The following is a 17,000-nucleotide window of genomic DNA, read 5'->3' as shown; positions in this document are numbered from 1 at the left end:
AGGAAAACATTGCCAGGGTGGGATGGATCTTTGAGAATGCTGGCGGCCTTTCCTTAACAGCGGGCCTGGTGGATGGATTCTGTAGATGGGAGGCTGGCCCTTGTGATTGTCCGGGCTGAGTTCATCACTCTCTGTAACCGTCTCTGATCTTGAATGGTACAGTTGCCGTACCAGGTAGTGATACACCCAGACAGAATGCCCTCGATGGTGCACCTATAAAAGTTGGCAAGGGTATTCTCTGTAACGCCAAATTTCCTCAGCTGCCTGAGGAAGAAGAGACGTTGTTGGGCCTTTGTAACCAGTGCGTTCACATGAAGAGTCCAAGAAAGCTTGTTGTGGATGACCACTCCCAGGAGCTTGACACCCTCCACTCATTCCACCTCTGTGCTGTTAATGTGTAAGGGGGCATGAGTAACATCCCGCCGAAAGTCAGTAATTTGCCAGCATTGAGAGCTAAGTTGTTCTTTTTCCAGGTCTTCCACTTCCTGTCTGTAGTCTGTTTCGTTGTCATCTGAGATTCAACCGTCAATGGTGGTGTCATCAGCGAACTTGTAAATGACATGAGTCTGGTGTGATCCCAGATCCGCAGTAATGTGGTTGAAATGTCCCTATGTTCTTGTCTGTTTCCATTTTTCTCTTTGAAGTAAAGGCCAGCATTCCCTGTCCTTTCACCCACTGAACTTAGATGCTAGTTTTCTGTAATTCACGCACAAGGGAAATGGAGCAGCTAATATGTGCACTGAGACACTCCCACAATCAGCAATGTGAAAATGATCAGATAATCTGTTTCAGGGGATGTTTTTTGAAGGATTACACTAGCCAGGACACTTGGCAAGAATTCATCTATTCTTCTTGATACAGTAATGGGATCTTCCTGGTTCCACTGAGATTGGAGTCAGGATCTCAGCCTAACATCTCACCTGAAAGGCAGCATCTCTGTGTCCCCAAGGACTGTACGGGAATATCTGCCTGGAACCCATGCCCATTTTCCTGTGATGGTGCTATGAACTCACAACTTGCTGATTCAAAGGCAAATGCTAACTGACTGGAAAGTCTCTTAGGAACCCAGGAACAGGAGTGTGTCACTGCCAGCTGTCATTCAATATGACCATGGCCGATTGAAAACGTCAGTACCTTTTACCCACTGTATCCCCATAACCCTTTGGTAATTGGAAATCTATCAGTCTGTACCTTAAACATTACTCAAAGACTGAGCTTCCATGTTATTACGTGGTGGAGAATTCCAAAGGTTCACAATCTTTGGAAGGGAAAATAAACCTCTCCTCATCTCAGATCTAAGTGGTTTCCATGTAATTTATAAATGGCACCCCGGTTCCTGACTGTACAACCACATGAAGCATCTAATCTGCATCTACTCTGACTAGCCTTTGAGAATTCTGTAAATTTCAATGCGATTACCCCTCATTCTTCAAAATTCCATGGATCCAGTTTGCCCAATCTCTCCGATGATAGTTGTCTTTTCCCTAGGATGGGGAATTTCGAGACTAGAGGGCACATTTTTTAAGGTGAGAGGAGAGAGACATAAGGGATCGTTTTTTTACACAGAGGGTGGTTCATGTATGGAATAAGCTTCCTGAGAAAGTGGTGGATGTGGAAAAGATGTTTGGATAGGTACAGGAAGAGGAAAGCTTTGGAGGGATATGGGCCAGGAGCAGGCAGGTGGGACTAGTTTAGTTTGGGATTATGGCCGGCACGGACTGGTTGGACTGAAGGGTCTGTCTCTGTGCTATATGACTCTATGACAGTCCCACTACCCAGGAGTAAATCTGTTGCGCTCCCTCTATGGAAATATCTTTCCCCAATTCAGCAAACCAAAACCGCACACAGTACTCTAGGTACAGTCTTATGAAGCCCCTATGCAATTGAAGCAAGACTTCACTAATCCTCTGCTCAAACCCTCTTATGATCTTTGGTGAATTTCAATGAAGTGATTTAAAGTGTAGTCACTGTTGTGAAACAGCCGACTCTGGCAGTCAATTTGTGCACAGCCCCCTGCTACCAATGGCAATATCACAACGGTGAGATAGTTGGTTTTTTGCGATGTTCTTGCTAACTATTGGCGGGAGAGCACTTTCCTGTGAAATATCAAACCGAGGTCCCAATGGTCTGATCAGGTAGGTGGAAAAGACCCCATTGTGAAGAACTACAGAGGAGTTGTGTCCTAGTTAACATTCATGTCTCACTCAACATCACAAAGAACCTGATATGGGAGGGGGGGGGGGGGGGGGGGGGGGATTTTGAACCTGATGAGCTGATCACCAATCACATTATTGTTGTGGGAACTTGCTCAGTGCAAATTCATTACAGTGCTTCCTGTATTCCTTGTGGGTCACTTTAAAAACACTGAGGTGGCTGTAAAGCACTTTGAGAGTTCTGGGCATCATGAAATGCAATATAACTGTGAATCTTTAAGTGACTGCAGCCAGGCATAACTAATCATATTTAGCAAGTAGTCCACAGGTAACAGACACACAGAATCAAACAATGAGCAACAGAACACTAGATTCACAGTCAGTAGACATTAAAGGGAATTGGAATACAGGGACTCAGGAATTAAAATATATGACTCTGTGGTAATGTGAATGCAGGAAAATAAATACATAAAAGAAGGTGTTTAATATGCTTGCCTTTATTGGTCAGGGCATTGAGTATAGGAGTTGGGATATCATGTTGCAACTATACAGGACATTGATTAGGCCACTTTTGGAATATTGTGTGCAATTCTGGTCTCCTTCCTATTGGAAGGATGTTGTGAAACTTGAAAGAGTTCAGAAAAGATTTACAAGGAAGCTGGCAAGTTTGAAAGCTTTGAACTACATAGGCTACAAATGGAGAGGCTGAACAGGCTGGGGGCATTTTCCCTGGAGCATCAGAGGCTGAGGGGTGACCTTATAGAGGTTTATAAAATTATGAGGGGAGTGGACAGGATAAATAGACAAAGTCTTTTCCCTGGGGTGGGGAGTCCAGATTAGAGGGCATAGGTTTAGGGTGAGAGGAGAAAAATATAAAGATATAAAGGGGCAACTTTTTCACAGGGAGGGTGGTACGTGTATGGAATGAGCTGCCAGAGGAAGTGGTGGAGGATGGTACAATTGCAACATTTAAAAGGCATCTGGATGGGTATATGAATCAGAAGAGTTTAGAGGGATATGTGCCAGGTGCTGGCAAATGGGACTAGATTAGGTTGGGATATCTGGTCAGCATGGACGAGTTGGACCGAAGGATCTGTTTCCGTGCTGTACATTTCTATGACTCTATTATTTCCTTGAGTGATGTATTTATTCAAAATAACAACGGGGAAGGGGGTGGGTGGGGGTGTCATGGTGGCTCAGTGGTAAGCACTTGCTGCTTCACAGTGCCAGGGACCTGCGTTCATTCCACTCTTGGATGTCTGTCTGTGTGGGTTTCTTCCCACAGTCCAAAGATGTACAGGTTAGGTGGGTTGGCCTGCAGGGATGTGCAGGCCATGTGGGTTAGCCATGGGAAATGTGGGGTTACAGGGATAGGGTGGGGGGGCTGAGTCTGGGTGGGATGCTGGTGAGAAGTTTGGTGTGGACTCAATGGGCCAAATGGCCTCTTTCTGCACTGTAGGGATTCGATGATAATAATGGTTGGTCATAGAAATAGCTCTTAAAACCGAAGTTGAGAGTGGGAAATGTTTAGGAACAGGATTTAGTTTCCATGCAGGAAGCTGAAGGTATAGCTATCCAATGGCAGAGTGATTAAAACTGGGAATATTCAAGTCCAAATGAGGTGAAGCAAAGTGATCTTGGAGGGCTGTGGGACCAGATGGGATTAGAGGAACAAGGAGATGAGACCAGGGAGGGATTTGAACGGGAAAGTGAGAATCTTAAATTCATCTTTGCCTCAACAAAGCTGGAGCCAATTCATTGATGAAACATGTGCCTATAACTTCACAGGAAAGGTACTGAAGAAGCAGTTTGGTGACTGATTGAGCAACCGGAGGTGAAGATGAAGAGGAACATGCTGGCACTAACCTACAGGGATATCCTCTGCACACTGTTTCTCTGCCTCACCTGCTCAGCACAGAAGCTGCCCGGGAGGGACCCGAATCTTGTGCAATCTCTTTACAATCGGCTTCCAGCCCAGGACCTGCCTGCCATCCCAGATGGAGCTGAAATTGCTGGGTTTCTCATGAGAGATATCCCAAGGAGGTAACAAAGAGGCTGAATTGTCACTGGGGATTGGTGGGCTGGTCAGTGTATAACCCGTGATTGAATCCAATTGAATCAGGCCCATGTAGAATTACATAGCACACAAGGAGACCATTTAGTCCATCATACTGGTACTGAGCAGAGGGCATCATCTGAGGAGTCACACATTCAACACAGAAACGAGGAGGAAATTCTCCTCTCAGAGGGTAGTGAAGCTGTGGGATTCTTTACCACAGAGGGCTTTCCAGGCGGGGATATTAATTAAAAGCAGGCCATGGAAGGATTTTAATCAGTGAGGTATTCAGGTGTCATGGGAGAAGGCAAGAAAGTAGAGTTGAGGGTGATCAGATCAGCCATGATCTCAGTGAACAGCAGAACAGACTCAGTGGGCTGAATGGTCTCCTTCTGCTCCTATATTGTATGGTCTTGTGACTAGGGTCCGAGTTCGACAGGGACTTAACCATAGCTACCCCACCTGTGTGGTTAATTTATTGGAGGAGCTGACTGTATATTTCTTCAGTAATGCCACTTGAGAATTGTTGCTTAATCTCTGGTATTGGCACTTACAATGTTTCCTTGACAAATAAAGAATTTAAATGCTTCTATCATCCTCATTCAAATCTGTCCTCACATTTTGTTCACCAGTCTGTGTCACTGTCTGGATAACTCCTGCTAAAGATTCCTCAGTGAGTATAAAGTGGTCTCACTGCCCATTATATTGGTGACTTCTCACAAACCTTGCTGACTTTTGTCATCATTCAGCGCTGATCGAAGTGGAAAACATTTCTGTGTATCTAATCTGTTGGCCATAAGAAACAACTCTCTCCTGCCAACAGAAGTAATCTGGATGGATTCTTTCTTTCTTATTGATTACACCATGAATCCAGGAAGCACAGTTTAATCTTCTCCAGGTTTGTCCTTTGACCAGTTGCTCAGCAACTTTCGATTCAATAACTAACATTTCCTCAACATGTGGATCTATAAGTCGCTGCTCCTTGCCTGACTGATGTTTCTTTGGATGGCTTGACACCATTGAACATTGTAACTATTTAAGCTCCTTCAGTCATTGCAATAAGGTTAAGGTCAGAGACACACACACACACGTCCAAGAGTGAGCAGTCTTGACTGTGAGAATGTATACTTTTTCTATTCCCTAACACCCATTGTGTTGCAGAGTTGCTTGTTGTTCAACTTTAATCTTGAGGAGAAAGTGAGGTCTGCAGATGCTGGAGATCAGAGCTGAAAATGTGTTGCTGGAAAAGCGCAGCAGGTCAGGCAGCATCCAAGGAACAGGAAATTCAACGTTTCGGGCATAAGCCCTTCATCAGGAATGAAGGGCTTATGCCCGAAACGTCGAATTTCCTGCTCCTTGGATGCTGCCTGACCTGCTGCGCTTTTCCAGCAACACATTTTCAACTTTAATCTTGAGACATACTCTCCCTGTGCCATTGTTGTTGGCTGTAAGGTCTGTATCAATCTTGGTATATGACCTAGAATATAGTGATACTCACCTTCAGGCAGTGCTGCCTCTAGCTTCAGACTGAATCTAGAGGTGGGCTATCATACTGAGTACACATGAACTTGCAAATCGGAACACCATCCAGAAAGTCAAGTAGCAAATGAGGATTCATTGAGCTGCCTCCCACTAAGAGATACACCACCAGAGGTACCACCTCTGGAAGAGTTTCTAATGGTTTTAAAATTTCTTCACACTCTTCCAGTGACAGGTGATAATATCAGACTTTGGGCAGAGAAGGATCCAGTCCTGGCCAACCTGTGGTGATGGGGAAACCAAAGGGCCATCACAACCAGAACTGAAACCTTCTTGGACTCAGACAGACCAGATCACAGTCGAGTACGACATATTTTTATGGAGGGCAAAAGTGATTGTCCTGAGCAAAGGTCCTCGCCAGATACTGGCTGAACTCCGCCAGGGTCATGCTGGAGTTTCCAAAATAAAGATGTTGGCAAGAGGTTATGTCTGGTGACCAGGACTGGATGCAGGCATAGCTGCATTGGTGGGGCAAAGATTACTGCCAGCAACTCCTGCACGTTCATGGGAATGACCGGGTAAACCCTGAACTCAGTCATGCATTGACTTTGCAGGTCCTTTCATTGGCTCAATGTTCTTAGTCATTATGGACACCCACTTAAAGTGGTTGGACATGCACAGAGCTCACTTGTCAAACACGAGGTTTGCAGTAGAAAACCTGTGAGCATCTTTTCCAATACACAGACTCCTGGAAATGTTGGTTACAGATAACGGGCCATCATTTACCAGCAGGAAATCTGAGTATTTCCTAAAGTCAAAAGGTATTCATAATAGGACCAGCTCCACACCACCCATCATCCAATGGTCAGGCAGAAAGAGCTGTCCAAACTTTGAAAGCAGGCTTAAAGAAACAGCCTACAGCTTCACTAGATACCAAACGGTCCCGGTTCCTGTTTGATTATAGGACCAACCCTCATGTAACTACACAGACAGCTCCAGCAGAGTTGCTAATGGGGAGAGGACTCCACATCAGGTTAAATCTGATCTTCCCAGAGCTAGGGAAGCGTGAAATGGAATCAGGAGTGTCAATGCCGGCTACAAGGCTCCCCCAAATGGGGGAGAGATAGTTAACTTCAGGATGAAGTTTGGTGCAGGAACCACAAGAATGGTCCGGCACGGGGAAGAGGGACGGATGATGCAAGGTCAGGTCCCGTGATGTAGAAGGTTCGTGTCGGTCTGATGATCTTGGAGAGGCACGTGGACCGTATGAAAGCTGCAAACTCACAAACGATTCGGGAGCAAAACCTGCCCAGCTCCTCGACAGCCTTTCCAACTGTTCCCAAACCCGTGGGTCCTCCCTCTCCATCAGGTGTTGGAGATCCCTCGGAATCTGAGATGGACACGGATGTCTTCACCTGCAACTGGAAATTTCTTCAGGCTGCGTTGGGATTCATTCGGTGCAACAAAATTGGATTCCAAGCGACACTGGTGCCACCAGATTGTATGACAATGTGATGCCAACCGCTGCCTGACATATGGTTTAATTGATAGCTACTACCATCCCTCTTCATTGTCACCGGGCCTGCTTGGTCTTGAGGGGGAGAGGAAAACCAGGAGCTAACCGAACAGTCATCTAGACTCAAAATGTTAACTCTCTCTCTCTCTCTCTCTCCATGAATTCTGACCCGTTGTGATCCCCAGCATTTAGTACGATAAAACTCTTGTCACAAACATGATGTAGTTTATTGCACGATTGCATTCTGGACAAGTTACAATCGTACGGTTGGCATTGTTACTAAGACAATGAAGACTTCAAGATGGTTGGAATGTCTCCTTCGAGAGCAGTTCAGCCTTTCTTTACCCAAGCCCCGATGGCATCAGTTTGGATGGAGCTTAATGCACTCTGCAGAATTAACCCTTTCAGAGCCATTCATTTGTACATTCATATCTTGCCTCGTTTTCTCTCCTAGTGCCTGCTCTCAGTCTCCTCTAAGACCTCCCTCCGTCTGCTAACCATTCAGAGCTGTTGTGTGTGAATTGAACAGATTGTAAATGTAAAGCCACGATTGCTAATGCTGTCTCCAAGCTCAGGGTTTATTTGAGTACACTCTGATGGCTGACTGTATTAACTTCCCTTTCCCTGTTTAATGCTGTTTTGTTCCGTGAAGATACTACTTCATAGTGGAGGAGGACATCTCTCCTGTCACAGTGACAGTCACACCATGTGAAGCCCCTTTACAATGGACCCTCACTCTTCAAGTGCTTCCGGACCAACCCCGCGGAGAGGGATCAGGTGAGGGAACATCCCAAACCAGTTAAATTTGGTCTCACTGTCTTTCTTTCCTTCTTTCATGGGAGGAGTGTGTCACTGTCTAGTTCAGTATTTATTGTCCATCCCTAATTGCCCCAAAGGGCTGCTAAGAGTCAACACATTGTTGTGGAGTGACTTGTAGGTCAGACGAAGTTAGGACGGCAGAGTTTCGTTCCTAAACCGCATTAATGAACCAGATGGGGTTTTACAGTACTGTACTGGTTTCATGAACTCAAACTGCACCATCTACAACAGTAGGACTCAAACCCGTGTCCCCTGAACGTTAGCCCTGGATTTGAAATTCCATAGCCCGGTGACTACACCACCACCTCCCCTGAATGCCACTGGGATGGAGCGCCAATTGGATTGAGTGAAACTGGGATTGAGTGACACTGGGAGTGAGTGAAACTGGGAGTGAGGGACACTAGGATTGAGTGTCACTGGGAATGAGTGTTGCTAGGAATGAGTCATACAGTCACAGAGTTATAGGATCCAAAATGTCCATCCACATTAACCCCATTCCCCTGCATTTGGCCCATATCCTTTGAAACCATTCCTATCTGTGCATTTTTCCAAATGCCTTTTAAATGTTGTTAATGTACCCACATCAACCACTTCTGCTGGCAGCTCATTCCATATGCGTACCACCCTCTGTGTAAAAAAGTTGCCTCTCAGATTCACTTTTATTCTTTCCCCTCTCACATTAAACTGATGCCCTTTTGTCCTTGATTCCACAACCCTGGGGAAAAGACTGAGAACATTCACCCTGTCCATGCCTCTCACGATCTTATGTACTTCTGTAAGATACCCCTCAGTCTCCTACGCTCTAAAGATAAAAGTCCTAGTTTGTCCAACCTCTCCCTATAACTCAGACGCTTGAGTCCTGGCAGCATCCTTGTAAATTTCTTCTGTACTCTTTCCAGTTTAGTAACATCCTTCCTATAACAAAGGGGACCAAAGCTGAACACAATACTCCAAGTGCAGCCTCACCAATGTCCTGTATAACTGCAACATAACTTCCCAATTTCTATACCCAGTGCCCTGACTGATGAGGCCAGTGTGCCAAAAGCCTTCTTCACTGTTCTGTCTACCTGGGACTCCACTTTCAGAGAACCGTGCATCTGAACTCCAAGGTTCTTCTGTTCCACTACACTCTTAAAATCTGACCATTCACCATGAAACTCCTGCCTTGATTTGACTTTCCAAAATGCAAGACCTCACACTCATCTATATTAAACTCCATTTGCCATTTCTCGGCCCACTTCCACACTGGCCAAGGTCCTGCTGCAATTTCTGATAACCTTCCTCACTGTCCATGATACTGCACATTTTAGTGTCATCTACAAACTTACTAATCATGCCTTGTACATTCTCATCCAAGTTATTGATGTAGATAACAAACAGCAATGGGCCCAGCACCAATCCCTGAGGCACTCCACTAGTCACAGGCCTCCAGTCCAGCTAGCTTCCACTAATACCCTCTACTTCTTACCATCCAGCCAATTGTGTATCCAATTTGCTAGCTTGCCCTGGGTTCCATGCAATCTAACCTTCCAGAGCAGCCTATCATGTGGAACCTTATCAAAAGCCTTACTGAAATCAATGTGGACTGCCTCTACCACCCTGCCCTCATCAACCTTCCTGGTCTCTTCATCAAAGGACTCTAACAAATTTGTGAGGCATGATCTCCCACGCACAAAGCCATGCTGACCTCTTCTTATCAAACCCTGTCTTTCCAAATGTGCATATATCTTATCTCTCAGAACTGGGAGTGAGTGTCACTCAATGTGTCACTGGGAGCGAGTGTCACAGGGAGCGATGGTCACGGGGAGCGAGTCTCACTGGGAAAGATTGTGTCACTGGGAGTGAGTGAAACTGGGAGTGAGTGACACTGGGAGTAAGAGAAATTGGGAATGCGTGACACTGGGAGTGAGTGTCATTTTTAGGCTAATTGAGTGAATAAACATCATGTGAAGCAGAGAGCTTGTGTTAGAAGCTGAAAAGTTGATAAAACTCAGCTGTCCGTGTTTACTTTGTACCAATTCCAAAAAGCTGATTGTTTTCCTAATATCTTTCTGAAAGTTTCTATTTGTGTGTAAGCCGAGAACCTTTCCCTGTTCCGTGTTCTACATCAGTACCTCAAACTGCTGACGGTACCCGATCTGCAATCTGTGGAGAATGCCCCAATAAGGAAATAAATTAATACCTTGTGCCCATATCAAAGCTGAAAGAGTGAGATTCTCAAACTGACTTCAAAGAGGAGAGAGTGAGGCACTGATGAACACAAAATCTATGGTCCTCTGCTCTAACATTATGATCCCAAGCTCAACCAAAGTTCACTTTGTGGATGTTTTACAAACTGTTTTGATTAATGGCTTGACAAGTCTTTAATGTTTTAAATCCCATTGAATTGGAACCCCCCACCCCCCGAGCTGAAATCACTCAGTGAGATCTAAGGTTTGGATTCAGAACCCAGAGGAGACACTAAGTAGCAGAGACACCATAATCCAGGCATGATTTACAACGTCAGTATGAACACTATGGCAACCAGGGAACGTAAACACACCTGCAAAGTGTTATTTGTAAGTCCAATCATTCATGGCTTGATTCCAATAGAAGTGTCAAGGTGCATTAGTTATGAAAAGTAAGTATTATCATGCTTGTTCCAGCAAAGAGTGAAATGGTGATTGATGCAGATGGTGAAATATCTGTATTTCTATCTGATTTAAGGCAATATTTAGCGGTGGAAAGGCTGGGGAGTAGCATGCAGGCAATTTCAAATTTTCTTTTTTGCAATCACTTTTACCTGAGTCAGAAAGTTCAAGCCCCACACCGGTGATTTCGAATCATAGAGTTTTACAGTGTAGAGTAAGACCATTCAGCCCAACACACCTGTGACATCTCTTTGAAAGAAACTGTCCATTATTTTGCTCAGAGGGATGAAGGATTATTGAGAAAAGCAGAAACGATAAATTGAGGTTGAAATCAGATCAGCTATGATCTTATTGAATGGTGGAACAGGATTGAAGGGCAGAGTGGCCTCCTCGAGGTTCTTGTTGGTATCTGTCCATCTCTTCTCTTGTCCACATTTCCAAGAGTTGGGCCCTGGACGTTCCTTGGATTGGTGCAGGCTTGTGAACTGCAGAGTTTGCCTTTGCCATCTCTGGGCTGGTTGACCCGAAGCCTCTCCTACTCTTATTCCTTGCCACTGGAGACATTGGAAGGATTTAACGCAGGGACAACCAACCCCTTCAACCATACTCCTTTCCTGGTCAGAGAACCCAGGGTGGGACTTGAACATGGAGCTTCTAACTCTCACAGTGTCGCTGCGTCAAAATCCTTGAATTCCCTCCCACGGGGCATTGTGGGACCATCTGCATCAAATGGACTGCAGCGGTTCAAGAGGACAGCTCACCACCACCTTCTCAAGGGTAGCTGGGGACTCACAGGCAATCAGTGCTGGCCCAACCAGCCCACATGCTGACAGGGAGCGAAGGGAAGGCCTTCAAGTTAGTCCTATACCCGGCAAAACTAGTTTCCTTTGAGTCAATGTCCAACTTCAATAGAACCTGGTCCCACCAGCCTTTCAGGTTGTGTAGGCCTCACAGAAAGAAGGCTCTACATGGCAAAGTCTCCATCATTTCCCTTCTGTCTCAGGTTTAACTCTGACTCCTTAGTTACCGGGCCTCTTTACTGGAACAGCATTTTCTCCCAATTTGCTCCCTCAAAATGTTTCGTCATTTTGAACTGCTTCATTAAATCTCCTATTAACGTCGACAAATATCCCCAGCTCCTCCATTTGTGCTGTTATTCCCATTAAAATAGAAAGGGTTTAGAGGGATGTGGGCCAAATGCTGGCAAATGGGACTAATTCAATTCAGGATATCTGGCTGGCATCGACGAGATGGACCAAAGGGTCTGTTTCCACACTGTACATCTCTATGACTCTATAATTCCCAATGTTTGTGTTTCAACTTAGGCTTTGCTGATTTTTTTAAATTGAAATTTTCAAATTTAATGCTTTTATATTTTCATCTAAATGTGGCATGGGCATTGTTTGGAGACAAAATAACTGCTAATGCTGAAATACAAGGTAGACAGGCAGGAGGCTGGGAGAACACAGCAAGGCAGACAACATCAGGAGGTGGAGAAGTCAACATTTCAATGTAACCCTTCTTCAGGGCTGGGGTGGGGGTAAGGGGAGCTGCAGATAAAGGGGGTGGTGGGGGCAGGGAGTGAGGTGGGGACAGGTGAAGACAGGTAGAGGGTATGACCTGGTTGGTCAATGTGAGGGATGAATCCAATTGGTGGCAGGGAGCCAATGGAAGGGAAGTGGGAGGGAGTCGAGGGGAATGGGAAGGGAGGTTATTTGAAATTGGAGAACTCAATGTTGAGTCCTCTGAGCTATCGGCTGCCCAGGCGGAAGGTGAGATGTTGTTCTTCCAATTTGCAGTTTGGTTCCTTGTGGCAATGGAGGATGTCAAAGATGGTCATGTCAGAAAGGGAGTGGGAAGGGGAATTAAAATGGGTGGTGACTGTGGGGTCCAGTTGAATTGCTTGGTGAACCATACCTTGAGTTTACATTTATTCTCCCTGACACAGAGAAGACCACATCGGGAGCACCTGATGCAGTAAACTAGGTTGGAGGAGAGACAGGTGAACTTCTGTCTTATCTGGAATTTGTTGCCCATCCTCAATTGAACTGGGTAGCTTGACAGGCCGTTTCAGACAGCAGTTAATAGTCAACCACACCCACTGTGGGCCTGGAGACCAGGTAAGGATTTCTCCAGATCTCTGCAGATGGGTTCTGTTTGGCAATCAACAATAGTTTAATGGTCACCATCACTGAGTACTAGGTTGTAGAAGTTATGCTGCAGTTGTACAAAATCCTGGTTAGAACCCCCCACCTCGGAGTACTGTGGGCAGACCAGGGCACTAGACCTCAGGAAGGGTATATGGGCCTTGGAGGGGTTACGTTATGAGAAAGATTATACAAATTAGATCTGTTTTCTCCAGAATATAGAACATTAAGGAGTGAAGTCTTCAATGTATTAATAGCAAAAGATACGCTAGATAAAAATAAACAATTCATGTTGACTTGAAATTCTAGAACTAGGGAGCACAGTGTGAGAATTGGGGCCAGACGGTGGAGGAGAGATGTTAGCAAGCACTTCCACACACAAAGGGTGGGAATGGTTTGGAACTCTCTTCCAGAGGATGATGTATCAGTTGTTCATTTTAAATCTGAGATAGAGACACTTTTGTTAAGGGGAAGCGTGAAGGGACCTGGGCCAAAGGCAGGTATATGGAGGTAGGCCACTGATCAGCCATGATCTCATTGGATGGTGGAGCAGGCTCAAGGGGCTAAATGGCCGACTCCTGTTCCTCTGTTCCTAACTCACCCTCAGATCCTGTTCCTATATACCTATCTGACAGTACAACTTCAGACAGGAGTTTCTTTTACCTAACCATCCACCAAATTTGAACGAGTGATTGGACAATATTCGCACAGAGAAGGCTGGGACTGATTACAAGGGCACCGATTCCAGTAGGAGGTTGTGATTCTGGTATTAGACACCATGGTCTCAGGTTTGAAAGAATATGCAGTCGTTCCAATATAACGCCATAGTCCAGTTCTCATGCGGTGTCGCGTTGTAATAAAATCAAATTATAGCAGCATCGTGTAAACGATTGGGCCAGAATCACGTGATAACTAATACAGATAAGGAAAGTTCAAGTTCTACAAATATTGGTCTAAATTCTTCAATTGTGTTAAAGAAACATGCTTTATAGCAGAACTGACTGTAACTGCAAAGAGAGACATGCTGTCAATGCATCTCAACCTGCACTCATCAGGACAAACACAAGAATGCCAAATTTCAGACAACTCACATTTTTATACCAGAGGGAGCAAAGGTAATGATTTGTTGGTAAAGTCCAATTGGCTGAAACATTACAATAGAGAAGGCAATGGGGTTTCCATGCTCCTGGGAAATCCACAACCTTTGCACCCTCTTCCCTGCTTTCTGAATTGTTGTGATTTTTTGGAATTTTTGGGATTTTTGCACTTGTCCTAATGAGTGTAAGGTGAAAGATCTTAGCAACAAGTCTGTTTTTAACCAATTTGCAAGTTTAATCCCAATAAATAACTGCTTGGCAGAATATATCTGTTAACCCCAAACTCAGTATTCCCTAATATTTATTTATTTAGCTGCCTCTGACAGCCGATTCAAACTTGGAACCATTGCTGAGTGCGAACAGTTTCTCCCAACTGATTCAGTCCAGGTTTTGACCCCCCCTCTTCTTAAAGTTCCTCACAGACTTCTCTTCATCAAATAAACAATTTGAGCTTCTTCAATCGAGTTACGTAACTGAAGGTCCTAAGGAGAGAACCCTTGGCTTTCTTTAAAATACCAGATTCTGGATCAGTGGTGCTGGAAGAGCACAGCAGTTCAGCCAGCATCTAAGGAGCAGCGAAATTGACATTTTGGGCAAAAGCCCTTCATCAGGAAGAAAGGCAGAGAGCCTGTAAAATACCGTCAGGGGATTACTTAGAGAGCTCAATGGCCTTTGATTTAACATCTCATCCAAATGATAGAACCTCTGACATTGCAGCACTCTCTCAACACTGATCCTCGGACAGTGCAGCTGTCCCTCAGTACTGATCCTCTGACAGTGCAGCACTCCCTTAGCACTGCCCCTCCGACAGTGCAGCACTCCCTCAGTACTGACCCTCCAACAGTGCAGTACTCCCTCAGCACTGCCCTCCGACAGTGCGGCACTCCCTCAGCACTGACCCTCCGACAATGCAGTACTCCCTCAGTACTGATCCTCTGACTGAGCGGCACTGCCCCAGTACTGACCCTCTGACTGAGCGGCACTCCCTCAGTACTGCACTGTGATGTTTGCTTGGATTTTTGTCTTTAATCTGGAATTTGGATTTTGAACTCCAGACTCAGAAACAAGATTTACAAAAACTGACCCCGAATTAACATTCTTTTAACCTCAATCCTTCTTCTGCGAACAGGTGAGTCCGAGCATCTTCACTTACAGATGGATCCCCAGCCTCCTGTCAGTGGAGAAAGTGTGGAATTGTTTTCCTATCGAGGTAATGACGTTGAATCTTATGCTGCTGCCGAAAGTCCGGCTGGTATCTACAGCCTGGAGTTGGTGTCCATTGAGAGGGACACCATTTTCAACATCTACGCCACAACCACCCCTGGATCTGATCAAGCGTACCCCAAACTGCCCAGCGACCCAAGGCTGGGCGTGACCTTTGTACATCACACCAGCATGTCCCTGGTGTGGAAGCCAAGTCCAACCATCTCCCAATTGCAGCAGCCTGCTCAGTACTGTGTGGTCATCAACCGGGAGCACAATTACAAAAGCCTCTGTGCTGTTGAAGCTAAACTTAGAGAAAGCACTCATTCCAAAAGGGTGTGGTGGCCTGATATGGACCGGGGAATGCCAGAGTCTCTGCGCCTCAATGCTATGGTCAATCACCCAACCTTTAGTGCTCGGTCCACTACGTTCTCAACCGATCGCCAGGGAGAAATTCGGAAAACCTGCACTGGGACCAAACATGTCCTTACTGTGTCCCACCTCAGGCCCAGCACCCAGTATTATGTAGATGTCTTCATTGTGAATCTGCTGACCAATATCAGTGCGGCCTACATCGGGACGTTTGTGAAGACCAAAGATGAGGTCAAACACAATGTGTTGGAGCTGAAGGGTGGTCGAGTGATGGAGATCCCCATCAAACCAGGTGCTTCCAGAACCTTACAGTACAGGCCAGTGTCCTCTCACTACGTGGTCACTGTCTCCCTTCATTCCTGCTACCAGCCGGTCCGTGTCCAAATCAGGCAGAACCGAAGGTTAGTGGCAAACCAGCATGTGGAGGGAGTGAAACATTTCCAATTCGTCGGCAAGCCTAAAGCCAGGTACCAGCTCCGTCTCAAAGCCGACAAAACAGGCCGGACCTTAGTGAAAGTTCACATGACCACTCACCGTGACAAACAGCCCTTCCCCAGCCTGCCCCGAGACACCCGACTCAAAGTCTTCGACCGACTGCGGAGCTGCTCGTCTTTAACTGTCGCCTGGCTCGCCACGCGGGAGCCAAACAAATACTGTATCTACAGGAAGCGGGTCACGGACCGGGAGACCTCTAGCGAGCTGCAAAACCATTGCCTTGATCCAACAACACGGAGCAAGTCGGAGAAAGTGAGCTGCCAATATTTCAGCGGCTCAAGCTCTCAGAAGGCAGTGATGACGGAACGTGTGGAGGGTCTGGAGCCTGGGACAACCTACCAGCTCGACGTCTATGTGATAGGCCAAGGGAGACATTCAGTGAAGTACCAGAGCAAGAAAGTGAGAACAAGGATGACATGCTGATGTACAGGATAGTGAGGTCTTCACCCTCGTACTTTCCTCAGCCCTTCTTACCTTGAAGAATTTCAAACCGCAGGTTTGGAAGGTTACTGGGCTTGATGAGGAGACCCTTTAGCCATCTGCTTTATCTTGTCCTATCACCTGCTATCTTCAAATTCAGGCAGTGACCTTCCACCTTAGGTTAAGTCACCTAAGGGTCTTCTGTTCAGGAAAAGAGAGACAAATATTGTGCCACATCATGAAGTGATCTCAAATTCACATGAACAGAGAAACCTCAAGAAACACCAGTGTTTCCCACGAGACGTGTTCACCCATCACCTCAATCACTTGGTCAAGGGTTTACAGAAAATAAATAGACTGTGCAATAATTTAGGAGAGCCTTGCTTTGGTGTTGTGTGCAACGAGTTGACATTTTATTATGAACCTTCCTGATTTAGTTTCTTTTGTTCTAGTTTTGAAGCTGGTGTTGGAAATTGGGGTCCCTCTAAAGCTGAATTATCTTCGTATTTACTGTGTAGCATGAGATTTCATTTAAGTGCTGTTAATGAGGTGGCGAGCGGGTGTTCAGCTCAGTGGGTGGGACAGTGGATTCGCGATGCCAGAGCGACGGGTC

At 45.7% G+C, this 17,000-nt stretch overlaps 1 protein-coding gene across 1 annotated transcript in view; it reads left to right on the top strand.

Annotated features, from left to right (window-relative positions):
* LOC132823497 (protein NDNF-like) overlaps positions 1 to 16,610 on the top strand; it is a 41,871-nt gene extending 25,261 nt beyond the window's left edge. Inside the window, exons 3-5 of the mRNA XM_060837423.1 lie at positions 3,942 to 4,196; positions 7,857 to 7,981; positions 15,027 to 16,610. Coding sequence (XP_060693406.1) covers positions 3,994 to 4,196; positions 7,857 to 7,981; positions 15,027 to 16,390 — 1,692 coding nt within the window. The 5' untranslated portion in view covers positions 3,942 to 3,993 and the 3' untranslated portion in view covers positions 16,391 to 16,610. The remainder of the gene's footprint in view (positions 1 to 3,941; positions 4,197 to 7,856; positions 7,982 to 15,026) is intronic.
* The last annotated feature ends 390 nt before the right edge of the window (positions 16,611 to 17,000 follow it).

This window comes from Hemiscyllium ocellatum, chromosome 16 (genome assembly GCF_020745735.1).
Source record: "Hemiscyllium ocellatum isolate sHemOce1 chromosome 16, sHemOce1.pat.X.cur, whole genome shotgun sequence".
In the NCBI taxonomy this organism is placed as follows: domain Eukaryota; kingdom Metazoa; phylum Chordata; class Chondrichthyes; order Orectolobiformes; family Hemiscylliidae; genus Hemiscyllium; species Hemiscyllium ocellatum.
This window is presented reverse-complemented; position numbering and strand designations above follow the sequence as displayed.